General features: G+C 53.6%; 6 protein-coding genes across 6 annotated transcripts; 3 read left to right on the plus strand and 3 right to left on the minus strand.

Annotated features, from left to right (window-relative positions):
• Nucleotides 1-477: 477 nt before the first annotated feature.
• CkaCkLH20_03293 (UbiD family decarboxylase) lies at nucleotides 478-2,013 on the plus strand (the record flags this gene model as incomplete). Its single annotated transcript, XM_038886012.1, has 7 exons — nucleotides 478-554; nucleotides 613-691; nucleotides 746-984; nucleotides 1,056-1,192; nucleotides 1,259-1,379; nucleotides 1,445-1,487; nucleotides 1,576-2,013. 7 exons carry the CDS (start codon nucleotides 478-480, stop codon nucleotides 2,011-2,013), a joined length of 1,134 nt encoding a protein of 377 aa, XP_038748521.1.
• Nucleotides 2,014-4,727: 2,714 nt separating this feature from the next.
• CkaCkLH20_03294 (uncharacterized protein) lies at nucleotides 4,728-5,054 on the minus strand (the record flags this gene model as incomplete). The annotated part of the gene is made up of 1 exon (XM_038886013.1): nucleotides 4,728-5,054. The coding sequence occupies one exon, from the start codon at nucleotides 5,052-5,054 to the stop codon at nucleotides 4,728-4,730; it is 327 nt and encodes a 108-aa protein (XP_038748522.1).
• A 1,008-nt stretch (nucleotides 5,055-6,062) lies between these two features.
• Nucleotides 6,063-6,950, plus strand: CkaCkLH20_03295 (uncharacterized protein; the record flags this gene model as incomplete). Its single annotated transcript, XM_038886014.1, has 1 exon — nucleotides 6,063-6,950. One exon carries the CDS (start codon nucleotides 6,063-6,065, stop codon nucleotides 6,948-6,950), a length of 888 nt encoding a protein of 295 aa, XP_038748523.1.
• Nucleotides 6,951-14,364: 7,414 nt separating this feature from the next.
• On the minus strand, nucleotides 14,365-14,823 carry CkaCkLH20_03296 (uncharacterized protein; the record flags this gene model as incomplete). Its single annotated transcript, XM_038886015.1, has 1 exon — nucleotides 14,365-14,823. One exon carries the CDS (start codon nucleotides 14,821-14,823, stop codon nucleotides 14,365-14,367), a length of 459 nt encoding a protein of 152 aa, XP_038748524.1.
• A 3,745-nt stretch (nucleotides 14,824-18,568) lies between these two features.
• On the plus strand, nucleotides 18,569-20,023 carry CkaCkLH20_03297 (uncharacterized protein; the record flags this gene model as incomplete). Its single annotated transcript, XM_038886016.1, has 2 exons — nucleotides 18,569-18,823; nucleotides 18,887-20,023. The coding sequence occupies 2 exons, from the start codon at nucleotides 18,569-18,571 to the stop codon at nucleotides 20,021-20,023; spliced, it is 1,392 nt and encodes a 463-aa protein (XP_038748525.1).
• A 2,009-nt stretch (nucleotides 20,024-22,032) lies between these two features.
• On the minus strand, nucleotides 22,033-26,343 carry CkaCkLH20_03298 (peroxisomal biogenesis factor 6; the record flags this gene model as incomplete). The annotated part of the gene is made up of 3 exons (XM_038886017.1): nucleotides 22,033-22,675; nucleotides 22,734-26,100; nucleotides 26,163-26,343. The coding sequence occupies 3 exons, from the start codon at nucleotides 26,341-26,343 to the stop codon at nucleotides 22,033-22,035; spliced, it is 4,191 nt and encodes a 1,396-aa protein (XP_038748526.1).
• Nucleotides 26,344-27,571: the final 1,228 nt, after the last annotated feature.

The raw sequence follows: 27,571 nt of genomic DNA on the forward strand, positions 1-27,571 counted from the left end.
TCAACCAACTCTCTGGGTCTCCATATCTGTGTAAGCAATGTCTCATGTCCATACCAGACTGTTGGGGGCGGGTAGCTCCAGCTGTTCCATTTCGCCCTGAACTCTTGCGCGTGTGGCTTCAAGGTTCCGAACATGGCACTGGACCCTTTGTGCAGCAATCTCTTGGTTTGTTGCCCGCCGCCCGCAATGCTCTACCAAGTACCCGCCGCATGCGGTCGCGAATCTATCGAGCCTAGATCTATTCATCGTTCGGCCCGGGTTCGGTCTCAAACTCTTAATCTTCTGCGAGCCCCTCTTGAATAGCTTACTTTTCTCTCTCGCCTTCGCGAGTATCAGCTCCGCATGGAATTCGATTACGCCCTTGCATAAACAACAATCGTCAACATCCCCTAGGTCTCCAATCGACGTCGGCATCATCGAATCGAGAATACGACGAATGTTCGGTTTTGACTTGGCGGGAAAGGTCTCACAGTCGCGATGGGAAACCCAGTCGAGATGACCGCGGAGTGTTGGGTGTGGTACTTTCTGGCCATGACGACGGTCGTATTAAGATTGTATTTGCGAAGCCCGCCGACGTGAATCCAGATGATAGAGCGCTGACCTATCTTGAAGCACATCACAGTACCTCGTTCGCAAGCGCAACTTTGTCAAGGAAATCCCGCTTGACGATTTCTTGATGTTAATCATAACTGTAAGTCAGTCTATTCTCGCCCGCCAGGCTGAGAAACCGACGATCGCAACGAAGCCCGTCCCGCTAACCAACACCCTCATTGTTACTTTTCAGATAACATATACGTCGGCCATCGTATGCCTGTTCACATACTTCGAACTTATGTCGGACATCGACCTCAACAACGTCACTCCCGAAGACAATTTCGTTGTGGGCCGCAAGCTGGGAATTCTCAACATCTTGGGCGAGACGTCGATGCAAACGACGCTCTGGGGCAATAAATGCTGCCTCCTACTGCTGTATATCCGACTGACGTACGTCGCCGTCCTGTCGGCCGGTCCCGCGAAACGAATATGAGGCAAAAAGACTAACGTGCATACAACAGTCTCTTCGGTCATCATCGCAGGATATGGATTATTGTCTCCACGTACATCGGCTTGGCATACATTGTGGTCCTAGTGGTCTTATACGGGGGGTGGTGTCGGCCGTTCTCGGATTACCTCGTTCTCATCCCGCAGAACAGTGAGTACTTGCGAACGATACCTGGTGTGGTTTGGAAGTGATCTAACGAGTTCTCCCGTATCACAGTGGAATGCTTGACTTGGTCGCATTACAACGTCATCCAACTGACGTTGAACCTCTCGACCGACCTCATTCTGCTGATAATACCCGTCGCTCTTATCAGTAGGTTGCAGATGAGAATTGGAAAGTAAGTGCCGGGGTTTCCGGCGGTCGAAGACGTTCCTCATTCCGAAGATTCTAACCGCACTTCAGGAAAATCTTGCTAGTCTGCCTCTTCAGCTTGGGCATCTTCGCAGTGAGTCCTCGTCCCCCGTCTAGCTCCTCCACCGACGTTCTCCTTTCCCACCGCGAGAATACACGGTCCTAACCATGCATTCCTCCAGATGCTCGCAGCGATCCTCACAAAAGTAACCGTCTTCATGAACAACACCGCCCCGGTCTGGTTCCTCTGGTGCGTGCGCGAAGTCAGCACCGCCATGCTCGTCGGCAACCTCGCCCTCTGCATGCCCATCCTGCGCACCTGGTGGCTCTTCGTCTTCCCCTCCAGCAGCGGCAGCAACAAGAACAGCACGAACGTGACGACGGCGACGGCGCAGTCGGGCACGTCCGCGGGGGGCAGCGGCGTGGTGGTCAAGCACAAGTTCGCGGCCATGTCGTCGTCCGAGGCCGGCGGGTGCGGGGAGTCGTCCAGGTGGGGATCCTCGCCGGCGAGGAGCAGGTATCAGGAGGACCTCGAGCTGGCGGAGGTGTATGGGAAGGGCGGGGAGTTGAGGAGTAGTGTACAGAGAAGGGTTTCGACGGACGAGGGGGGGAGCGTATGATGGGACGCGGCGGGGATGGGCGGCCTTGTGATTCTTCGTGTGTGGTTAGCGGGAGTTGGCGGTTGTACTTGGTTTTCTAATATCCTAGTCCGAATTTCTGTTCTCCCCTCTCTGAGAAAGAGTAAGACTTCAATAGGATTGAGAAGATTCCTACGGAGATGTGTTCAAATCGTGAACGGAGAGACTTTATGCTCGGCACTAGCTCTGCGTCTCCTCTGCGTCCGTATTTGACATGTCAATGCCACACCACGAGACTCATCGTCAATTCGATCTGGCCAGGACATTAGCGCGTGCTAAAGAGTCAGCTCCGTTGCTTGTGCGCTACTACCAAATAGGCTTCAGCGATGATGCCAGAGACTATTCAGGGAAACGCCCACGGCAGCCTCAGAGATCTGGAGACCGCCTAGTCACTCATGTATCCTTCGATTTGGCTTCGATGTCTCTTTACGGCTTCTTGAGAGCCTTAAACATGGGTCAAATTCATCAACTAGCCAGAACGGGTCCCAACAGGAAGGATCTAGACGGGGATTTCCTCGTCTATGTAAGCCAGCGAACAGGGTATAATTAGAAGCGCCATTGGTTTCATTGAGGGCAGTTCTCGGGAATCCGCCAGCGATGCGTTTCTCGAGCTCGGTTATTTTGTCACTACGGGATAATGATGTGGGAGCCGCTATCATGAGGGTTCTTGTCCGAGCTATACGCCAGTCCAGCTTTCTGAGACAAACTTTCAACTTTCACAATGGTGAAGGTATAAGAGTTATGATACTTCAGAGATGGTGATGAAGAACATGGAAGTTGGAGAGCTTGAGACATCAACAATTTGGGGCGCAGGTAACTTGACGGCGTTAATCCTCGTGCCAGGCGTACAGCTCGATTTCAGCGTTGAGCTAGAAGACTGGACCTGGATAGCTATGTTCGTGCAGATTTTCATCATGGATCAACTTGCGGTTTAAATAGCATCGCGGACGGCATCGCATCGTGGTGGTGGGAGTGTGCGGGCGGGATATGAGAGGGACTAGCGGTGCTTCGTTCCCTACGGCTATTCCCTGAAATGAGTGTCTTTCTGTGCGTCTTGGACAAGCACTGCCGTACTGAATTCATGACTATAAAGCGTCCTCATTGGACTTCTTCAGGAGCTCAGTCGAACTCACGCGGATTGTATCCGACGCACCCGATCTATCCTGAGTTGCTTGGTACAGGGAAAAAGGGCTCGGAGCACTACCGCCTGTACGTGTACTTCCTTACTGGCTCGCAGGACAACACATACCCAGGACGTTGGTGTAATAACGTCCAAAATAAACCAAATATGACAATGAGAAGTACAGGAGCTGGGAAAGGGTATTCTTGGGCTGTCTGTAGGTTTGGCGAAACGCCAGTTTCCTGGCGTAGCGAATCGTGGCGCAGGGACGATCTTTGACGTAGCACTTGCGTATGAAATGCTGGGAAGGCACTTCCAAAGAGTATGGGGAGACCACTGATCTTGTCTGATTCGCCACAAAGATTCGAGTGGTTTCTCTTATATGGCGAGAGTCACAGTCATTCAGCACATCCTCGCTGTTTCATGAAGGGTGGTGATTGCGCACATCTGAAGATCAATCCAGGTTCATCCAACGAGTCTCGATACTTCGTGCATTCTTCTTCGACGGCCTATCAAGCGGTGCTTGATACATTGCTACTTAGGTTATGTTCTGCATCGGAAAAGTTATGTTGTGGTTGCACCGGCAAAATGCTGCTTTATGAGCTGGCCTTTTGTTACGATCTTGGCGGGTGTCTTTCCAGGGACTAGACAGCCGGTGTGTGCAGCAAATGCATTTGCGTTGGTTGATAACAGCTGTGTCTCACGGGATGACTTTTGGATAATACTCTCCAGTAAATACTACCCAGACAGCAAGGAGGGAAAGGGCTGACGGGTCTTAAGCGGCCGATTACGGCTTGAATAGTTGTGTCATTATACCCAACTCACAGTTCAGAGTCGCAAATTGGGGACTTCTTGCTTCTACGTCAGTAATGGTACAACCTGGATCAGCTATCATCAGTGTCTGTGTTAATCTGAGTCTCAATAACGAATAGCTCTTGATATATACAGCCATCAAGGAGAATATGTGCAGGTACGTAAGGCGCAACCCTCGATGTTTTAGTTGATTGACGGAACTTGAGACTTTAGTCTGCTGAAATCAGATGTCAATGTCCGGCCGTGACTTATTCGTTCTTCAAAGCCCTTCATCCACAACTTGTTGCTCCGATGGGGCCGATTCTCAAGGAAGACGTTGAGGTTGTAGCCATAATCGCGGAGAACATAACCATAAGTAGGGTTTCAACAACAGGGAGGCAGTCATCTGCCCCTTTATTGATGAGTACTATGAACGACAGACTATGGTAAGAAATTCTAGGTCTTCATAATAGAAGTACAACACCCCCCTTTCCACAAAAAGTCCCCATTGCTAACTTGGTGTACACCTCTGCTTAGGTATAACCCAGGTCGCTTGAGTTGAAAGAATCAAAGTAATGAAAGTGCTGAAGTAGTCTAACAATAACCAAAACACACTAATTCCATCCTCCCTGGGATGCTCTTTCAATGCAAGGTTGTCACTAATTCGCATCATTAGCCTTATGCCGCCAGCCACGACCAGAGAACCTCAACCTGGTTCTGGTTCGCGATCGATACAGTGGGATACTCACATAGTGACATGCGTTGAACTCGCCTTGCCATTGCTTTAGGTGTGCTTCTTGACGATCTGCTGAGCCTCGTTGTTCTGGTCCGTGGCTTCGGCCTTGTTCTTGGCCACCTTTGTGTTGGTGACGATGACGATGCCGGTGCGGGCGTTCTTCTTAGCAGAGAAGTCGTTGTTGGACCACTTTCCAATGTCGTTGACGACATCGTCGTCCTTGTCGTCGGGGATGGTGCCGCCGGCCTTCTGCTCGGTCACCACCTTGTCCTTGCCCTGAAGGTCCTTGCCATTGTAGCGGCAGGCATAGGTGATCTTGGAGGCGAAGGCCTCGCAGGCAAGGAGGGCGGCAACGGCGAAGAGGTTGAACTGCATTTTGGATGTTGTGTTTGTTTGGGGGATGGCTGCTGTAACGGATAGTTAGTTCAGACTTGTGATCATAGAGAAGGAGTTGGGTTGTATAGGACGAACAGTGAAGTTTGTGTTGTTGTGAGAGATAATGAAGATGTTGTTGTGATTGTGATTGTGAAGATTGTGTTGTTGAGCTTGGAATCAGAAGTCTGAATTCGAGTCTGGAAATCGTTGCTTTATACCTGTTCTCCCTCCTCTTGTGGAGACTATCCTATTCTGATGCGTGCCTTCACTTGGTGAAGCTCACGGTTCTCTGGACATGACCTGCGCAAGAAGCCTTGGTGGGACTTCGTCGTCCTCCTCCGAGTAGCTGAGATCATCTCATCCCTTGATTTGCAGCTTACGCCGAGTCAATGTCGCCGTCTTGTCTGTAGATCACTATTGAGAATATGACAATGTCGTGATATCTCATCCTACGGTCCATAGTTGACGGCGTGAAATGCCGTCTGCGCCTCGAGATCGTCTTTTCTCATTGTTTACTGCTGACGGTATGAGACTGCCGGGCTCCATTGCTTACACGTGTAAGCATTCATCGTGTCGTATATCGTGGATCATTGCGCATTTTGTTTCTGACTTGCCATTCGAGGTGGACTCCTTACTGTTGCAGCCTGCATCCTATGCTCAGGCACCGAGATTGCCAGCCTGGCTCAATGGTATACTCAGCGAGAAGCAGCGAGCGAGCAGTTGCAATCCATTATCAATCGGAATATTCGACGCGTGGGAGAGCTCTTTGCTAAGCCTCCTCGAGAGGCTTAGCGAGAATCAGCTGGGGGCCACAATGGCAGAGCGGCAGTCGTAAGACAAGTACACAGTCTAATCCCCATGACATCATTTTAGGTGATTGTTCGGCTTCGGCAGAGGTACATAAGTGCAATCCTCACGTCCCTGCCTCCCGTACAGCTAAAGTTCACATCATCATCTTCTCCATATCCACCTCCAACAAAAGAACCATCTTGACAGCCCCCAAAAATCATGGCGACAGAGTCACGCGCAAAAGTCCCTGCTAGGTTCACTCTCTTTCAAGACCTCCCGACTGAGTTGCGTATCCACATATGGGAAGATGCACTGCCCGACGAGATCAAGCCGGCACTCTACTCGTACAAGCCAGGCTGCTGGAAACCTCGACAAATGACGGAATCCGAGTACAACTACGACCCCAGCAACGCAGACAACAACTGGTTAATCGAGTTCAACCATCGCATGCTCGGCGACGCGCCGCTGAATATTCCCCTGCTATGGGTCAACAGTGAGGCGCGCGACGTCGTCGTTGCCTGGGCGGCCAAGCAGGGCCTCGAGATGCGAGAGTCCGAAGGCGAAGACAAACGCATACGGGGCCCCGTTCCCATGCGTCCTTTCCATCCAGAACAAGACGCCTTGTACGTCTCGCTTGACGACTGGGATGGATTCATGAACGAGGTGCTCGAGCTGCCCTTCACACTGGGTTGGGACCAAATGGATCGGCAGTTCGGCACGCAATGCGAAGTCTACAAAGTCGCCGTGCCGGAGACTTTGTTTCGAGAGCGGGATGCCGCGTGGAGGTCGCTGCCCGAGCTCTTCCAGCCTTGCCCGCTAGTGAAGGAAGTATACCTTGTCCACGACCCGCAACCCGACCCCGCAGCCGACGCGTCGCTGTCATCCTCCGGCAGTGTAAGCGTACAAAAGCGGTATGAGATTGTCAAGAAGGCTGAGGAATTGGAGTTGGTTTGGGATCCCGAGGGCCAAGTCTGGCTTGAGCATGCCGCTGAGGCTGGTTCTCTCGACCAGTTTGTTCATCAGGCTGCCGAGGAGTTGCTCCAGGAGCTCACTAACTACCACATCCAAGAGTTCAACATCCGTTCTATACACGCCGTAGGGCAGTAATACTACTACACGCTTAGCCCCCGTTCATTGAATTCGTTCCCGGAATCTTTCTTCACCAGTGAAATCGTGGATTACCCCTCCACATGTGTGGAGTGAATTGGGATCCGCGGCGCGCACCGCGTCCCGCGTCCCGCGCCCCGGGCCCCACAGTAAGCAGCACTGACAGGAGCAGTGCTGAGGGACTTTTGTCTATTGTCCGACAGCCTTCGGAGGCCGAGTTCTGGTTTATAGTTGCAGGGCTGGTTGGCAAGCAAAGGTAAACTTGCGGAATACTCCGTGTGGTTAGTGTACCGGGAACGCCCGGCAAGCGTGCCGATTCCCGTATCCTTGTAACCCCGGAACCGCATTCCCGAACGGAGCGGGTGCAACTACGGAGTAGCGGCGGGCCCTCCTCCGGAATTCTGGCCGCGCCACCGACCTTCTCGAAAACAAAAGCTACAGCAAAAGTCGAATAGAGCAGAAGCATTTTTCAAACAAGACTGACATGGAATGGCTTGCTTAATGACTGTAGCATGCGGTTTAATTTAGGTACAGATTGAGCACGCTTTAGGTGCCTACTTTTAATTTAGGGCCGTCCGAGTTAGTCCTTCGATGTTTGTTCTATCGCCGTTGATCTCATTGTCACACGAATAATGAAGTCCAGAAATGAGGTCTTCCTGCAGCATCAACACCAAAGTTAACAGGAGCAATGGACGCAGTATCTGTTGATGTTCGGGCGATTGCCTGACCGAATCTTTGAGAGAGTTTGGCTGCATCATCGGCTTCAACCCGAACTTGGCACCAGACGATGCGCGGAATCCTCACTTCATTCGATTCCCATCACATCCTTCCGCCAGCACCGTCGTCTAGAATATATACGAATCGCGATACTCAAGCAGGAAAGTCCAATAGAAAGTAGACTCACACGCGAGTCCATGTTACGGTACTCTACTTGATGGCAGGTTGGATACCACATTAATCCGGAGCTTGCAGAAGCGTATCCCTGGCGATCGTACCAGACAGTGGTTTCGGTTTGGGAAATGGAGAGAAGGACAGAGGTGAAGTCTTTTAAAGGTAGCAGCAAAGACACGCTTCCTGTCGAACTAGTCACTGCACTTTAGGCTGTGTTCCATGGCAATCTCTCGTCTTCCATTGAACGAAACAGTGACAAGCAGTGGACAGGATCAAGACATAAATACCTACACACAGCTCTTCAAAGGAATAGAGAGAGGCATTATTGTGCGCATCGAATCCATCCGCACATGTCATGAGCCGCGGCGCCGAGTCAATTTCAATCAAGCAAGTCCCAGCCGACATCTTCGCGATAGGCACAAGCAGTACTACGTATCATATCGCCAATCCTATCAGTGTCATCTTTCATGTATTCTGTACGAATACACAGGCGACATTGAGAGACAGAAGCACATGAAAAATGAGAAAATTCGGGTGTTCTCCCTCATCGCCCTGAGGAGAGACGTCAACTTTGACGGGATCCTCAAGACATGTTGGGCTACTACCGTGGATGAGATAAATGGCGATCCAGAGCGAGGACTATGTTCGCTCGTCTGTTTTTCCGTGAGATTCGCTCATACACATTCAATTTATACCAACACCAACCGTGCATACGTCCTCTCCCCTGGTGCTGCGACACGTCACTCCGCTTTACTGAACACAGCCCACAACCTCTCGCAGAACGCAGCGCAGGGTGGTTATAAAAGCTCACGTCTTCACGCGATATCTCCCATCCTCCAGTGACGAGCTCAGCTGGATCTCTGGCAGTGTCGGGAGAGTATAGCTTGTTCTAATCCTCATCTTCTTCGACATCTTCCCGACTCCAGCTGTAAGTTCAGAGTATCTAGCAACTCCCCACCGAATCTCCAAAGTCGTGCGTCCCAATGCCTCTACTAGTTATCTCCTCCCTTTGAGGTGTATCCACTCAGTATAGACACCAAAAGAAATACGTTCAGCGTTGAGAACATCACGCCACAGTGATTAGACGTGATTAAAACTCGCACCGACATTGTTCATGACGGTGTCTCGAAAACAGAAGAGGTCACCAACATATTGTCAAGTCTCACGACTCGCCTGATTCCGCTTGTCCTGAGAATGGAAGAAGCCCTCCCCCTCCACTTATATACAGATGGATTCATGGCTGACGTCGAAACATGGGATAAAACCTCCGACTCCAGGTGCCTTCCAGGATGACACAGCTCCACGGGGTTTCCAAGGATACGTGAGCAACTATGGACAGCTTTCATCAGGCTTAGATGGAGAGTGTCAGCCCGAGAGGAGAGCATAATACGATGAGCCAACATGCAAAGCTCGGATATAAGATATACATCACACATACATTCATCCATCACCAAGGACACCAAGCCGATGCGAGAGGACATTGAACAAATTGTACAATGCGCAGAGGGTGTCAATTCCTGCGTGTCCTTCGACAAACCACCCTTCCCAGCTACAGGAAAGGAACCCGAGTACCCCGAGGAATTCTCCCGAATCCCGGTTCTCGTCATCTCCAGTGCCCAGAACATATTCCTCAGATATTCTGTCCCAAGATATGAACCAATCCCCAGCTAGGCAGTTCACAGTTTCAAGGCCGCTCTTCGTCAGTAGCAGTAGCATATGAGTACTTAAGCTATCCAGCGACAGGCGAGAGCAACAGTCGCGTCTGTTGCATAGTCTACTCTACACTAGCTAATCTTTTTATGCCCGCGTGTCTTCACTATAGAACATAGCTTTGGTCATGTCGACCCTCTGCAACAGAGCATCGGCTTCGGAGAGAACCCGGCATAGCAAGCCTCAGTCTCGTGGTGTGTCACGCGAAGAGTCACAGCCTCGAAAGGCTGAGCCTTGGCATAAGGAACGATCACGACGGGACAGTCGTCACGAAGTCCAAGTCAATCTCATACCTTAATCCATCCCCGATCCATCTAATTCGCCAAAATCAAGTAATACCTCTTCAGATCCGCGTTCTCCTTTTGCAGCCCCTGAAAAGCCGACAAAAACCCTCTCTCGTGACGAAGAAAAATAAAAAAGCCCACAAACCTGCAACGCGAAAACCTGCAAGCCGAACCAAACAACTCACGATCACGGACGAAAAAATCTCATCTATCGAGGTCCACCGAAACCCGGGACGGAGACAAACCCCGTATGCACGCGCATATCGTGTACGGTAGTCTCCTCCGGTTATCTTACCTAAGTCCCCCCGTCCGGGACGCATAATCCGCTTTTGGCACCCGTTTCAGACCACCGCGGTTTAACAAATGCGGAACGACAGCAGACACAAGACAGCCCTGGAGCCACATGGCACAAATCGCAGCCGAAATGCCCGAAGAGTTGTCGTATCTGATACTTGACGTCGGCGCATCTCATCGCATTTTCTTCGTCCCAGACTCCCGAAAGGGTCCCCAAGAAACGATGTCTTCGTGCAAGCGGCCGCTTGAAGAAAGTTCTCGCGTGTCGCGGCAAATGTGTTAAATAGAAGCCACGACTGCCGGACTCTGCTCCGAGGAACCTTGATGAGTAGAGTTGAAATTTGACACGTCAAAGCGAAGGGCGAGGTCGAAGATCCCCATCTTCGCGTAGACCTTGGCCCCAGCGATAATCCGATGCCCGCCTGCAAGGGAGCAGAAGGCACAGCAGAGGATTATCCGCACATGGCAGGTGAATGGCCTGCGAGATTACGTCCGGCCAATGGCCTTGGACCGCGGCACATCCCACCGAGCTCCCCGGGCCGTCCTCTGGCTCGAGAAGGATCCCGGCGACATGGTTCTGGTGGGGTGCCGACGGCAGCGACAAAAACCTCGAGGCGTGAACGGCACGCCTTCCGCGGCGCAAGACGCCGACTGCGCGGCCTTGATTTGTTAAAGTTCATGGAAGCGTGGCAGCGTGGTGTGGAATGTGCAGAGAAGACTGTCGGCAAACATCCCCAATGCAGAGTTCCATTACGCTGATGCAGTGTGTTCGGCGCAAGAAGTTGAAAAGTGATAGCTGACCCCTGACCCCCGGCAGGAACGAAAGAACGCTAGGTCTGGGCATCGGCCGTGGGAATTCCTCAACCGGGAAAGTCTCTCTGGGAGAGTGGATTTGCTTGCCCCGGAAAGCCGGGGTGCTGCGCAAGGCACTTCAGCATGTCATCCCATGCTATCCTTTTCGGCCGTACAGAGGGCCTCCATCTGCACAACATCCTCAGCCTAATCGCGCGTCCCCGGATCTGTTTTCTGTCAGATTTCCTTGTGTTGCTTATTCCGTCTTGAACCATTCGCCGGCATACGCGAAGCTCAACGGCATGTCTCAGTCGGTAGTGCGCCGCACTCAACAGCGATTGACCGTAGTCCGGCGCGATAACCATGGCCCAGACCGTCTCTTGGTTTTCCGCGATGCATCCGATGCTAGCGGAAGACTGAGGGCGGATCGACCGTGTACTGCAGGTGAAAAGGAGTCGAACTTTGACCGGCCCTAGTCGACACAAACGGCCTTGCGTTGAAATCTGCAAACCGTCCCCCGGCCATATCACGTCGAATATGGCAGGGTTTCCACATGCTGCGCACCAGAGTGGAAATGGCTCGGTCAGGTACCCGTTTCCTGATCCACTAATGCACCTCATCAGAAAATTTCGAGACGATATTGCGCCAGAACAGGCCATAGTCTGGTCTGGTCTGTCGCTGTCTCGAGGGCCGTCGACGGTCAGATGCTCGACGTGGGCTGAGGGTGTAGGTCGTAATGTGTCCCGAAGCACAAAGACGGTTGACCTTGATTTTGATTGAAAGATCCGCAGCCATTCTAGACGTAATGCTCGAGGCGCAAGGGCTGAACCTGGAGAAAAGCAGAAGGGCAAGATGGCCACACTCTCTGTTGACATCGAGAGTCAGGTCCTAGACCCGAAGGGTTACCGTTTTGCCAAGTCAGGCTTCGCCTCATCCTAGCCAACAGGGTCGCTAGAGTCCTCCATCGGGGGCCAGGCCCGAGTCCGAAGCTCAATGGTTAAAGCAGACGAAGGGCTCAGGCTGGAGGCAGAAAACGGGACGCAGGCTGATCATTGGTTTACCATCCAAGGTGCCGCCTCGTAACGTCGGGTAGACGTAACGATGAACCGCATGATAGGCACAGGAAACTGGCTGATGAGATAGCCGTACTTCTAGGGACCTAGCAGGAAAGACAACCTGGGGGAGAGCGGAAATCGACGAAGCAGGTTATGTAGGTTCGGTGACACCCTGCAAGGCTCCTCCGCGTCTCGTAGCCCGCATGTAGACGCGGGTCGATTGTTAGATGTAAGTGAGCTTGTGTGCGTTTGTGCGCAAGTGTGTGTGTGAGTGGTGCCCGCGGTAGCAGGCAAAACGTATATAAGCGTTCGAGTCCGTCCCCTCCAAAATGATGGAGCTGGCAAACGACAAAGAGAACGTTACCGACACCTCGTGCGAAAGACCCCTCAAATTAGACGTGCTCAGCCTCAAGGAGCCCTGTGTCGTGTTACAAGCAAGCCCGCCGTCCGACTCAGTCGTCTGTCGTCCTCCGCCGTGCCTCTCGAAACTTGGCAGCCCCGGTTTCTCCGTCAGAGCAGTTTCAGCGGGCCGAGCCGTGAACACTATTCAAACGGCTCCCAACCCTGTCCAAGCTTCATGTCAAGAGAAGAGATCCGACGAACTGGCGAAATCATGATCAACGCACCCGCGAAATGCGCCCGATCCCATGTCGAGCCCCCCAAAGACAGCATGTCGATGAAGTTCTGTGACCACAAATCGGTTTGCGGGTGCGAAGAGCGAGTGCCGGCGGACAAGACACTATGCGATCGCTGTGCGCAAGGAAACTGCTGAGAGACCTGGCTTGGACCTGAAAAGAGGACGGCACGAAGCAACGAATAGGACGATGCTCGAGTGAAGACATTCGGTGTCTCCTTCGCGGCCACGGTTACGAGCAATCGCCACGCCGCATATTGACCGACCGGATCGCCACACCATCGGTCTCGAACACGATCCTTCGACATACGACTGCGGTAACAAAAAACTTGGTTTCAAATTGATCGACAGCTCGGTATGCGACAGAGCTGCAGTCCGGAAGGAAACCGGCACCTGCTCCTGTACCTCATATCGAGACGGCCACGAGCATGATCTGTGATAAGCGTGGTGGATTTGGTCTGGAGTTTTATTTTTCGGTTTGGAGTGGTTGGTCTCATACTGCGAGGTTCAGCGTAAAATCGGAACGGAAGGAGGGGAAAAGCATTTGGGACTTTGGCGAAGTGTACACCACCTAGATTAATTCATTCCTGTGCTCACATACCTCTATATCCAAGGCGAACTGTGTGAGAAGTCGATGGGCGCAAAGTGTGCGCAACGCGACGTATGCGACCGCCACCAATCGATGCGATCTCTGCAGGGATGCAGATTGCCGGGATCGTGCGTCTTGCTGCTGCGTCGATTGGCGTATAACCGTCGAGATGCGAGCTGAGGTTTTTTGATTCTTGTTCCATGCAGCAACGAGGGTTGGACGGCAGGACGCACCAGCCACGTTGAACGAGAGAACAAGAATCCTGTAGGAGTTTGGTGTGAAAGGGAGAAGTTTTAAAGTTTGTAGAAAAACGACGAGAGGACGTTGGATGTCTTTGTTGACGAGACGAGACCTAACCAGCGGCCCGTTCCTCTAGTAAGGAAACCACGTGGGCGAATCAGTGCGTCGAAGCTGCCATCGAACCCAAAAAAAAAAGTGCTTCACAGATGCGCCATTGGTCGAAACTGTCGTTTTCGAGACGAACGGTGGGCAGGACCTGTGTTACATTGGGCTAATGCTGTCTTGGCTGCTGGCAGCTAGACATGATACCTCCTTACTTGTCATTTCCGTCAAGATGAATCACCTTATATAAGGCAGGTACTTCATTTCGAAGGATGCAGGAGCACTTACACCGCACAAGCTGATGCTGACTGAGGATGTGCGCAAGGTGAGGTACGAGCTGGGCAAGGCATACAGAGGGAGACATGCATATTTGTCCTCCATTAGAGCCGAGTCGTCTCAGTCCCTTGACGAGGATCATGTGCGGAAGCGGCGTATATGCGTCATTCACACGAAACGTATCGCATACCAGTGGCAGTAAGGCATCCAAAGTGAGGTCATCTCATGATCGTATCATTCAAATACAAAAGAAGTATGTGCAACATATGGCGGGTATGTATGCGGGCGACTCCAAATAGGTACTCCTCCAATCCGTGCTGCTGCCCAAACAATAAGTCTACGGCCAGAAGTGAAGGCCATCCGGTAGCCAAAGCTCCAAACCGCTCTCCGTTAACACCATAATAGTTGTTAAGATTTATGAATATCCCCAATCAGCCTATCCCCGGAGAACAATGATGGTATCGGTCGAATCGAATTAAGTGATAAATATGACCACGCGGTCAAGTGCCAGTAACCATTTCCGCTTTAGACGAGAGCGATGAGCCGCTTAGTTGAGAGCGACAGCCAGACCGACGACGGCGGCCAGCAGACCGCTCTGGACGAACAGGCCAGAGCCGGCGTTGGGAGCGCTCGAGGCGGAGGAAGCAGGAGAGCCGGCGGTAGGGGCAGAGTCGGCCGAGGTCTTGACGGGGCTGACGGTGGACTTGGTCCAGGGAGCCGAGGCCGTCGGGCCGGCGGTGGTAGAGTTGGAGGCGGCGAAGAAGTGGAACGACGACGAAGAGGCAGACGAGGAAGTCGAAGTCGAGGTGCTGGTGGTCGAGTTGATGGTAGGCAGCATGGTCGTGGTCGGGGTGTACAGGGGGCAGGCAGTGTTGGTCGGGTTGCACTTGGTGATGGTGACCGTCTTGGTGGTGGTGGCAGTCAGGGTGGTGGTGGTCTCGTCGGCGGAGGACTGAGCGACGGCGACGGAGGCGGCCAGGAGGGCGAAGATGCTGGTGAAACGCATTTTGAATGATTTTTAAATCGACACGAGGTGCTGAACTTGATGATAGGTATGCTTCGAGGTGGTGTAAGTCGAGGTATGACCAAGGCTGATTCTCTACCGGGTTGAGGTATGTGCGTGCAGGCGTGTGCCGAAAAAAGAATGCGGTGTCAATGGGCTGACGAGACTGTCTTGTCGATATAGATTCTGGAATCCGTAAAAGAGAGGAATGTGCAAAAAAGGCACGATGACGAAGAGCAGTAGCAAGAGAGTGTGGGCACTGGACGCAGTGGTAAGGAAGCAACGGGAGGGAAGGCGTGTGGGAGGGGGCAGGCGAGGTATTTCTCTCTTTTATCGAGATGACCCTTTAAGCTTGCACCATCCCATCAGCGACTCAAGGTAAGGTAGCCAGCACTTCCCACACACACCCACGACCATAAGCACCAACACATAAGCGCGGACATGGACATGGACAAGCATGGGCTGGCGGAAATTTTCGCCAGCGTCGGGTTGGGCGACACAGCTGGAGCGTTTGCGACGCCCACTGTCCACGTCCCTCCCGGCTGTCTGTGCCTGACCGTAGGGTTCCCGTTGGTCGCCTACGCGGACAGTGGAAACTTGGACACTGGACAGAGACGAGGATGAAAGAATGATGGGGGCCAATTCGGGGGGTCTTGGCTGGTTACCGCGCTCTCTTCGGCTCTGATTCTGGCTTTTTCTGCCAATGAAATGGAGCGGTATGCTTGTCGGGAGAGAGAAGGGTGCCTGTCTGGTTCCCGGTGTCCAGGCCCAGAAAAAGTCGTGAAGCCCGGCCGACGGCACCACAGGATCGTGTCCAAAATTGGGTCTAGTGGAGTCTCGACCGATACTGTGAGTCGATGATTGGCCGCGCAAACATTTCGGTGGACCGACACTGCACGGTACAAGCCCCCCTAAGCTGCACCTCCCACTGGTTCGTTCCTGAACCGCCCCTGAGGATCGCCCCCGTTATCCTTGCTAGCACCCTGCAGGAACAACGTGCCCGTGTCGCCTGAAAACAACTCATCCGAGCTTTGTGAGCAGCCCGAGATGCCAAAGGAGAAGAACCACGCAATCCTGCCGTGTTGCTACTGCCAAGATGACATTGTAGGGGCCTTTACCTTTCATTGTTGGGATGCCTCCGGGACGTGGGCGACCTGGGAAATGCGCCTGCCAATCATTGCCCACACAGCCCAAGGATTTGACATTGTGTTCGACGTCTTTCTCATTCTGTCATTCGGCTGGCCTGTCTTCAATCTTTCGCGTCCACTCAATACCTATTGAGCCATTGCTCTGTCCTCCCGCCATGGCGCCGATGCGGCTTGCTTTCCGTCGACTAGAGCAAACCAATCCAGCCCAGAAACGATGCAAAATCTTCTAGCCCAACGCTTGTACGTATCTTCGTCTGGTCTAATATTGGAATCCTGCCCGTGCTTCCTGTCGGATCAACGCAGAACAGGCTGGGCTGGGCTGGAAAAGAAACGTGCCTGGCCTCTTGATCCAACGCCAACAACGACAACGGTGCCGAACACATCCCACATACACGCGATGACGCCGTGCTTCCCGTCCTTATCGTTCGGCCGATTCAGGTCCCTGACTCCTTTTGCTCGGTCATTTCATGGTTCCACGGTGTAGCCCCAGACTTCCCGGGCCCTGGCACTGAAACGCCCATTCAGCGCGCTCCTCGCGCTGCCAAATCTCAGCACCATGTCCCGGTCAACCAAAGTCCAAAGGGCTGCCCTGAGAGGGTTTCCTTGTCGGAGCAACTGTAAATCGGCGCGACCAAATGATCTCAATCATGGGGGACTCCACTGCCATTTCTTTTTGAAGAGGGGATGCGCAACGCTCTCAGAGACGCCGGTATATCTGTCCAGGGCCCCAGGACGACGAGTCCCTCTCTGGTTGGAAGCGGGTTGCTGACCTTGGATTTCTCTCTCTTCCGAGATGAGGCCAAGCTGCCACGATGGGGGCAGCGATTAGCTTTTGCAAGGACCACGAAAATGACGACCATGTCGGTTGCCCTCCGAAGAGGGCCTTTGAATGCGATCGTCATTGAGAAATCGTGGTTTCCGCAATAACACGCCTCACGCGAGCAACTCGGAACAACGTTGTGTTTGTTGTTTTCGCTGCTGTTATACGACAATCGTAAATCGCGGTTGTTCGAGAAGTCCGCTTGGGTACAGCTTCTGTGCACCCTGCCAGAGCGCAAAGAACCCCTCCAAACTCTCGCTCATTGAAACATGAAACGATTGCTCGTCGCTTTATCGTCACATCGCCCCTTTCCTCCCTCTCCTCCACGTTGATTGCGACCGGCAGATGCCTCTTGTGAGCCCCGAAATTGACCAGACTGCCATGGTACAAGGAAGTCCTTGCTGAGGTTGTTTGAAAGTCATGTTGGCGTGGTCGCGATGGAGTTGCTCGCCAACGGGTTTCCTCTAACGCAAACCTCTTTCAGACAGACGAAACAGGAGATAACAGACGCTCGGATGTCGAGGCACAGCTGACGATGTGTTGGCCGATTGCCGGTTGCCGCGCAGCGCTTGCTCGCCATAGTGCTCGACTTTGTGCTCAGTATTCGGTCCTTGTCCGGCAAACTGTTGCTGACGCGTGACAACACAATTCAGTCCAGGACGGCGGCGATGTTTTGCAACTGCTTGTGGAGAGTACCGAACCTCAAGATCGCATCAAGAGGAGGTTCCAAGGTCTGTTATGGCCACTCGATATTCGTACACTTGTTGGCAAGAGATCTCTTGACGATCCTTTGGTTAGTGTCAGATCTCCCTGGCCGTGAAGCAACTGCCCGCTCCGGCGTGGTGGACCATCGAACGGTTGATCGCATCTGTGATCAAGTCGCCCCCACGGATCGGTTCAGAGAAGTAGTGCGATTCCTGACGAGCGATCAGTTGCTTGGCGAGAAGATCGTCTCCAGCCTGCGATCGCCTGAGAGTATTCAGATGATGAATGCAGTCGTATAAACTGATCTTGTTTGTTGTCTCGTATTGACTACTGGAGATCGAGTGCAGGTGACGGGACCAGATGCCGATGGACTGATCAAGCGTCTCTGATTGGCGAAGTTTGTCAGTTTCTCAATGCTTCGAAACGATACGAGAGAGGAGCCGACTGCCAGCGCCATTTTGCATGATTGGTGCCTTGAGATACAGTGCTGTTGATATTTTTGTCGAAGAAGCGGTGTCGCGTGTCGAGAATGAGGCATCACCGCCATTCAGTCGCAAGGTCGACCTCGAACCACATCATCATGCAGATGCTCTGCATCCAAGAGCCACTCAGTGCTGGTGTCATTGGGCTGCTGCTGCGTGGCTACCTCAGCCTCGGGCAGCACTTCCTCGCTGAAAGAGCACTGGAATTACCCCGCCCCCGCATCCTATCCGCCTACCACCTCACGACCCTTTGAGTTTCATCTGCGTGGAAACTCCACCGCCTGCCGCCGACTTGCCCACGTACGCCTCACCACCACGTCTGGAACGCAACTACATGTCATAACCCAAGAAACCCCAAAGAGAATCCCGAATCCAAGGTACGAAGATCTACCACACCGTTGCAGATCCCTACATTCAGCAGCCATCCCTTCGGCCCCCATCCGCATCTCGATACCCCGATGACATTCCTTTGCTGACTGATCAAACCCTCCTAAGCTTACCTAGCAGCTGGCCGATCCTCCCAGAAGCTCTTCCCTGCAACCATCTACCCAACTCCCACCTCGACCCGCATCGAAATATCACATCACCGAATCATGGCAACCACGACGACTTTCTCGACCGATCCCGCCCTCTGGATCTTCACCTCCCTGACCGCCGGTAACTCCCACATCGTCACCGCCACCTCGCGACTCGAGACCATCCTCCGCGCCAATCGCGTGCCCTTCAAGGCCATCGACATCGCGACCGATGAGAAGGCTCGCATGCTATGGGGCCGCCGCGCCGGCAAGGACGCCACCGGTCGTGTGAGGAGGCTTCCAGGCCTCGTGCAAGAGGGTCTGGTGCTCGGCGTGAGTTAACCCCTTTTCACCACACGGGAAGAACCGAGCTCATTATCCACCCCCATCATCCAGGACCTATTCGAAATCGAAGAATGGAACGAGTACGGCGAGCTCAAGCAGCACGTCAAGATTTACTACGACGAGTTCACCATCCCTAACATTCACAACAAGCCGAAGATTATCAAGAAGGTCTACAAGAAGAAGGTCCCTGCAGCAGGCGCCGAAGGCGAAGCATCCACCTCTGCCCCTGCGCCCCCCGCACCCCCGGCCGCACCACCGCTGCCCAAGAACGAAACCTATGACGCTGCCGCAAAGCCCGCCGCCCAGCCGAAGCCCGCAGCCGCCGGCAGCTCGACCGCTCTCCCCGTGCGCTCCATCGCCGACGAGGCAGCAGCGAAGGCTAAGCAACTCCGCCTGCAGTCGCTGCGCGACAAGGTCCACGGCAAGAAGGATGATAAGAAGCCCGAGGACGCCGCGACCGCGTCTGCAGAGACGCCCGCCGAGCCGGAAAAGAAGGCAGAGACACCCACCGCTGCCGCCACGGAAGAGACGCCCCGAAAGCCCTCAGTAGCCAGCGCAACTAGCGACGCTTCGGCAGCGTCCAAGCCCGCCGGTCTGCAATCTCCGACCTCGGGCTCCTGGGGCGCTTCGATCACCAACCCCGACGCCCTCCGCGAGACCCTGCAGTCCCCGACGTCGGCCCGTTGGAAGCCTTCGGACGTCGACAAGCCCGTCACTTCGCACATGGGCGCCCAGGTGGCGTCCGCGTCTCAGGAGGAGATCGCGGCAGTCGAGAAGGCCGAGGCCATTAAGGAAGAGCCCGGGAAGGAATCGACATCCGAGGAATCTTCTGAGGACGATGAGAAGGAAGAGGAGGCAGCAAAGGCCCCGGTCGCGAAAGAAGTTCCCGAAGATAAGAAGGAGGCTCCTACGGCACCCGTTGTGAAGGAAGTTCCCAAAGAGAAGATTGCCGAGGTGGAGAAAGCGCAGGCCATCCCAGAGGACCCAAAGAAGGAAGAAGAAGAAGCTGAGGAGGAGGAGGACGACGATGATGAGGACGACAGCGATGAGAGTGATGAGAGTGATGATAAGCCGGAGACAAAGAAGACCGAGGCGCCCAAGGCCGAGACCAAGGGCGATGCTACTACTGAAAAGGCTGAGGCCAAGTCGGAGGATAAAGCGGAAGCCAAGGCGGAAGAGAAGAAGTGAGCATCACCTTGCAGGCAGGGATTGTAGGACATGTTGAATCGCCATTTGGGGGATATGTTGTAAGAGTAGGAGATGTTCGCGAACCCCTCAAACAAGGCCTATGTTTGATAATTGATTTCGCTACCTACGTGGACGACTAACCCCTCATTCCATTCCATACTCCTGCGTCGTTGATGTCACGGGGGACAGCATGGTTGCTATCTCATGCCATCACTTTTCAGAGTCGGTGATTCATCTTCATACCTAGCGAGCATTTTCCATCGACAACCGGCTGCAGAACGTCGAGGCGGTTCAATCGTATCATTCCCCGCATACAATGTCAAAGATGACGACGCTTAATGTTTACAAAGGTCGATCAAGTTAGAAACCCGGTGCCTCAAACCAGTCGACCATTCGCGTTTTCGAAGATATGTGATCAGAACATGGATATTGATGCCGTCCCTCGTGCTTCCGACCCATCAATATCCGTGGATGATCTCTTCTATCACGCATCAGCAGATGAATACTCACAGCTCGGGGTATTTGACCCAGGCCTCGACATACAATTCAATCATCAATGCCGTCTGCCAGGTACAGATACCAGTCGTCCCTAACAACAGAGGCAACTAGTCAAGCGTGTGTCTGAGTCAATGCGCGAAGGCGGTTTATCCCTTTACGCCATGCTGATACCCAGGCTGCAATATACTAGTTTTCAGCTTCCGAGACTAATTTTCAGGGTTTATTTCAATTGGGATAATGACTGGACGAGGATGCAAGTGATCGCCAGTGACGGTGTTGGTGGGCGCTTCTGTTAATAGCAATCCATACACTTGGCCATGGCTGAAGATGTCCGTCAGGGATGCCAACGGCGCCGAAATCGACCAGTTTGAAAATCTTCCGGGATTTCTCAGATCCAGATCCCAATACATCTTAGAGAGGGAGATATCAGCAATCGACGTTGTTTTTAAGACCGCGATGACTGCGGAGAAGAGGAGTGGAAGACTATAATTAAGGGTACGGGAACTCATCATCTTCCCGAGCTCAGTTTTCAATGGCTTTGAGCTCTGCCGCGAGGTCCTGCAAGAGGGGTGTCTGAAACTTGGCTGGGGTCGGCTTGCTCTCGGGAGATGTCCGCCTTGTCAACACTGGCAGCGTCGTTAGTGATCCGGCTTCTGGTGGAGGCATCCTCAGGCCAAGGTAGTTGGTATTGCCTACCGCTAGCGGCATGGATCAGCGGACGACGACGACGACGACGACAGAGGCAACGACCACGTCAATTACGTACCTTAATATCAGTGATAAGAATAATCTCTCTAGGTACTTAAACTAAGAGTGGTAGAGTGGTAGAAGATAGGACTAAAGTAACGTCAGCCTCTAAATAGTCAACTAGCGAACACACCTGGTCTTAAACCGCGGTGTCGCCGTAATTCCGAAGACCATCAGTCTGGGCGCCGGGTGTGCCACGAAGAGCTCGGAGACGTTACACTCGAGCGTGCTCACGAGTGTTGTCGCAGTCTGCTGCTTATTACCTTAATATCTCACACTACTCCCGCTTCTGGTATCTAGTGCAGAACGAAAACCATAAGATGCGCACGATAGCAACCCCAGCGCGGCCAAGAAGGCCCTGCCAGCCCAGTCTCACGCAGGTCAGCTAGCGAAGAGAAAGTCGCCGAGAACGAGAGGGATGTGTCACTCTTTGGAGGAGTACAGGCTACGTGAGTTGTCTTCAGAGTACCGTATGATGTAGCAGTCGGAACACTTCGTCTTGATATGGGTCTCCCATGCAGCGTGTTGATGAGGTTGCCATGCATTTTTTGTATCTGATCTTGATGAAGCCCAACATGCATCTTTTGCCATCCGCAAGGCCAGATTATGTTATGAGCAGCTGGATAGCTGTAGTCAAATATCGTATCTCCACGCCCTCGAAATATTGGAACTTTACGGTGCGGCCGACGTTCAAATATGTTGCACCATTTTCTGCAAAGCCTAACTCGCCGACGAGCCGGGTAGGTAATCCGCCGTCACCCATCTCAATATAACCCCTCGTCGTCGCTAGCCGTGCCATCCTGGAACCCGGCAACAGCTTTACCCTTGCCCTTTCCCTTGCCATTAACCACCACCTCCCCCTCGGATTCAAACTCGTCCTCACTCCCCGTCGCAACGGCTTTGCCCTTGCCCTTGCCACCTCCCGCGACGGCTTTCCCCTTTCCCTTGGAGCTGGCCCTCGACACCGCCGAAGAACCAGAGACAACCCTCAACCCCGCGGCCGCTGCGGCGCCGGGCCTCTGCTGCTGCTGCTGCTTTTCCTTGTCCTTGTCGGGCGAGCCCTCGAACATAGCCCTGACCTGCTCGTAGTGCGCCAGCTCGCCCGCAGAAACACTGGGCACGAGCTCTCTGTTTGCGGCGAGGAAATCCTCCTCGGTGACCATGACGGCGATGTCCTCCGGAGTGGCGTGGTGATCGAAGAAGTAAGCCGTAGAGATGGGGCCCTGACGACGGGCGAGGGCCGGATCCGCATTGATCTCGCGGATCTTTGCATCGACGGAGGCGGCGGTGCGGGTGACGGCCTTGAGCATTGCGTCGGAGCAAAGGGCGTAGAAGTCTGCTCCAGTGTAGGTGAAGGGCAGCTGTTGGGCGACGGACTGGAGGGAGACTGAGGGGTGAAGGGTGAATCTGGGGGTTGGGTCAGCTTTGAGATCGTCAGAGGTAGCATCGAGGGGGATGGACTTACTTTCTAGTGAGGGCCTCGAGAATCTTGAGTTGCTTGTCGTGAGTGTCCGAGACTCCAAGGTAGAGCATCTTGTCGAAGCGTCCGGGACGGAGAAGGGCAGGATCCAGGAGATCGGGTCTGTTGGTGGCGCCAATGACGAAGACGCCGCCGCTGGTATCATCGCCTCCTGACATACCATCCAACTCGGCCAGAAGCTGAGAAACAATGCGGTCCATGACACCACCGCTGTCACCCTGGTTTCCACGCTTAGGTGCGACCGAATCCAGCTCGTCAAAGAACACGACGCACGGCCGGGCATCCCTTGCACGCTGGAATACGCGTCTGACGTTGGCTTCCGACTCACCGATGTACATATTGAGCAGCTCGGGACCCTTGACACTAAAGAAATTGAGACTGTACTCTGTCGCGATGGCCTTCGCTAGCAGCGTCTTTCCGGTTCCGGGGGGTCCATAGAAGAGGATGCCGGAACGCTTCTTCATACCCTTGGCGAAGAGCTCAGGCCGTTCAAGGGGCAGTTGAATTGTTTCCGTAACGGCATCCTTGACGTTGTTGAGACCTCCGACGTCGTCCCATGTGACGTTGGGAATCTTGGGTGCACCGATGGCGCCGGCGAAGTTCTTTCTCGCTGCCTCGACGGCGACATCGAAGTCGCTCTTTGTGACGCACCGGGCCATTGGGCCGCCCGCTACTTGGAGATCGCGGACCGTCACGGCTTGCCCTGTGGTCTCTGTCTTGGATGATATTTGCTCCAGGCGTAACCGTTGTGCGATGAGCGCCCGGTCGACAACATCTACCAGGTCTCCAGCCACCAGCGCAGCAGTCTTGAGGGCAATACCATTGAGGTCGACTTCAGGGTCAAGATTTATACCACGGTCTTCGACAATCGTCCTCAGAATGCCCTCGCGCTCAGCCTCGTCAGGAGCGCCCATTTCAAGTTCGTGACTGAAAAGACCACGCACTCCGTCTGGTACCTTGTCAACATCACTTGTCGTCGCGACCAGAACCCTCGTGTCTTGCAAAATCTCTTTCATGGTCGATACCATGCGATCCGCCGTCAACGCCTCGACGTGCTGGATCAGCAACGCCGTGGTCTCCGGCCCGCAACTCATTGCTCTCTCAGACCTTGTCCTCAGGAGTCCCTCCGTCTTCACATCGCTGCCACTAGTCCCAGCTTCGCTGAGTATATCGTACGCATCGATTGTGTAGGTATGTAGGCCAATGTCCGAACAGGCTTCCGAAGCGACTGTGGTTTTGCCGATATTTCGATGAGAGGATGTGAGTAGAATGGCAACGGGTGGCATCTTGAGGTGCATGGCCCTAGGGCTTGTGGCTGCAGCAAGTAGCTCTCTGAGTCTTCGTCTCAGAGGAGAGATGAAGCGCTGGTCCTGGTCAGGTAATGTGAGAGCTGAAGCGCTTGGCGCCTTCGTGGGCATCTTCTTCACGCCCAAATAGTACGGCCATGTGCTGTTCTTAGTCGCAGGTATGCGATTGGTAGCAAAGCCTGACCCATGCATCGCGACTGAGGAGCTATCGATGCACGCAACTCCTCCCCACAGATCGTCCGATTCGTCCTCGGTATCCGTCTTCGATATTTGAATATGGCCGACCTTGAACCATGCCACTTGATCAAATCTAGATGATCCATCCTTTGTAAGTGCCATAACGTCGTCTACTTCTGAGCCATTGCTACTGCTTGGTTGTTCTTGCAAGGCCTTTCCTAGCTGTGTGTCGATGGGCACGGCCAGGAGATCTCCCGTCCTCACAAGCCGAATCTTTTGAGCAAAGTACCGCTTCAGACCGCCGAGGACGGCCGATTGGTAAGCCCGCTCGGCAGTGACGGGTGATCGAACATGTTGGATTGTGATATCGCGAGCATAGGGAGGACGCGAAGCGGTCGTAAACTTGGGAAGAGTTCCTTTGCCTTGGTATGAGCCACGCTTGATAGGTGACAGTCTCAAGTATAGAGGACTGTCTAAGTTCGCCAGTAAGATTGGAGAGATATAAGCTGCCGGACTCGTTGGCTTTTGCAACTGAGATTCGAAGAAAGACAGTTTGCGTTCGCCATGCTTTGCGCTCGGGATCCGTGTTACCGGGCGTTGCGAGTATCCCTCCGGGAGTCCATAAACCCGAACAGGGCGCCAGTTCGACTCCGTTGGCTCGAGTGATGTGAAGCTCCCGAGCCCGAATGCGCCGAACCCATTGGTAGGGGGTTCTTCAGCGGCCTCTACGCGAACCCAGTCTCCTGAGAAGCAACCAATCTTGGACAAGGAAGAAATATCCACAAATATTCTAGCTTCGTCGTCGTCCTCAGGGGCTGGTTTCGGGTGAAGTAAGTCCACCGGGATTGGACGAATCATCCCCTGGGCCTTGAAAAGACGACCTCGGGGTCTATCAGGCCGTGCAGTTGTAGCGGTGAAATTGGAGAACACAGACGCGGGTGTTGCAATTCCATTAGTTTTTCTTCCTCTTCCTAACGTCATTGGTGTCCCCGGCTGCAAGGTAGATACGCCGCTTGCGGTCGTTGGAAGTGTGGGGGCCTGTAGAGATATCATGTCGTCCATAGAGTCATCCGACAAATCATCATCGTGGTCCACACCAGAGAATTCTGATTCTTCGGTTTCAGTAACGGAGTCGATCTCGGTGGTTGCGGCATCGGTCTTGTATCGGTCCTCCGCAGCCGAATAAAACTGATCATTCGCGGTATCTTCCTCATCGTCCTCTGGCACACCATTCAGACTTCGATTTGACGAAATTGAGGGGGCAGCATGGCCACGTTTTGCGTGCACTCGTCCTCTCATCAGGATGATCTTTGTGCTCTCGGACAAGACTCCCTGGCTTACGGGCTCGCACAGCATGATCTTCCCAGGGTTTGGCGGAACGTGGGTGACTGGGTGCGGAGGCAAAGGCAATGGAAACAGGTCGCCAGAGTGAAGCACTCTGAGGCTGCTCAATGCTACGCGCAAAGCCGAAACCAGGCGTCCTTCAGGAGTTTCTGGCCCCTTGTCCTTTGAATGGCTCGGATGATCGCGGTAGAAAGTCCCTTCGCCCTGCTCCAAGCGCTTTGTCAACTCGCTCTCGAGGCTCACAAACACCGTATCTAACGACAGGGCAACCACATCGAGTATCTGAATTTCGATGCCGCTCCGGCTGTGACTCGATAGTTTCGACGGTGCCACTTGCTGGAGAATGGTCGCAAAGTTCTGTAGTGACAACGATGACGGCGAGAATTGGACAGTCGAAGGCTTCAGCGAAGAGGACTTGATCACAGGAACCACGGTCCAGGCGGTCTCGGTTGGGGAGGGATTCGGCTCCCAAGGGGCGATAGCGACATGGTGGACGTCTTCGGAGCCATCTCCTCGGGAGGCTGCTGTTCCAGGATAGAGTCAGCAACTATGAGCTTGTGGTGCCATCTGCGCCGGCGCATCTTACCATCACGGAGGTGGGGGAAGAGGTCCACGAATAGGTCCTCCGACAGGATACCGACATCGCCTTTCACGTCATGGTCGTCTAGTATCAGTCTCGCAGACAAGGACGGCTTATCCGGGCGACGCCTTCGCGTTCTTCGGCTCTTTCTGGCCTGCGACGGCGGCACGAGTTCTGAGGTTGTCATTCTGTCGTTCGGCAGATGAGCTAAAGGAAAGCGATGGAGCAATGCACCACGCCTCAGATGTACATCGCAGACAGGGTGATGGGAGTGATTCGTGAATCAGATGTGAAACGAAATCTAGTCGGCGCGGAATGGAGATGTCGATTGAAATCGTGGGGTATCAACGGTCGCGAGTTGTTGTTCGCGATCTCCGCGTTGCGAAGCTAAGCTCTGGTGGTCCCTGGTTCGTTCGGGCTGGAGTCGGTGCCGTCTCCAGCTTCGGCTGGGGATGCGTTAGGCCTCGGCATTGGCATCCGCAGCGCCAGTTGCAGCCGCGACCCCAATCATAGGGGGCTCCGCTCAAGCCAGCTGGAGCCGAGCACTGAAGCTCAGTAAAACTTGGTCTGTGCGGAGGACGGCCAAATGACTAAGCATCCAGAAGACCGTCGACCCCGAATCACCTCCGATTTTTGGTCCGACGTACTCCAATATTCCCGTTGTCATAATCGGCGATCTCCATCAATCTTCCCTCGCCTTTCGGCCCCCAACTGAGGCTCGACTACTTAAACCCGTCAACCTGACTGCCTCATAGCATTGCAGTTAATCACCAAGCAATCACCAGGTAGAGGCAGGAGCCTATGCAGAGAGACAACTCAACTCGAACTTTGACAATCATTCAGTGTGAATATTCAAGTTCTGAAAACCAGTTCATTGACATCAAGTCACCTACACTACAGATTTGCAGCAGATGATGTTGTTGCTCCACTCCCAGAATGACGATATTAGATGGAACCCAATGTCATCTTGACGCATCCACGTGCAGTTGATTGTCCTGAGATCCACAAGAGTTCAGCTCTTGTCAGAGCTCCCTGATATTCTCCAGCGACATCAGAATTAGCACTCCGGGTCCCAAAGCCGGCCACGTTACGATTGAGTTTCGGCATCAGTAAGCAGCGCATTAGTAGCGTTCTCACAAGTCATTCCCAGCAGCCACGGATGACGCCTCCTCGAATCCGTGGTTTCGCGGGTGTGCGGTATCCCGAAGGCTGCTGGCTACGAATTGTTCCCATAATTGGCAGCACACAGCCTCATCCTAAGAAAACGCAGGTTGCGTAATGTGTGTGTGGCAACAGAGCCAACTGGCTACTGGCTCTGCAGATCCGGTTCATCTTTGTTATCAGCTGTGGCACAGACGCGGAAACTTCAGAAACTGTGAATGTAGACAAGGTCCGGAGCTGGCTGGGTTGCCCTG

This window comes from Colletotrichum karsti, assembly GCF_011947395.1.
Source record: "Colletotrichum karsti strain CkLH20 chromosome Unknown Scaffold8, whole genome shotgun sequence".
In the NCBI taxonomy this organism is placed as follows: Eukaryota; Fungi; Ascomycota; class Sordariomycetes; order Glomerellales; family Glomerellaceae; genus Colletotrichum; species Colletotrichum karsti.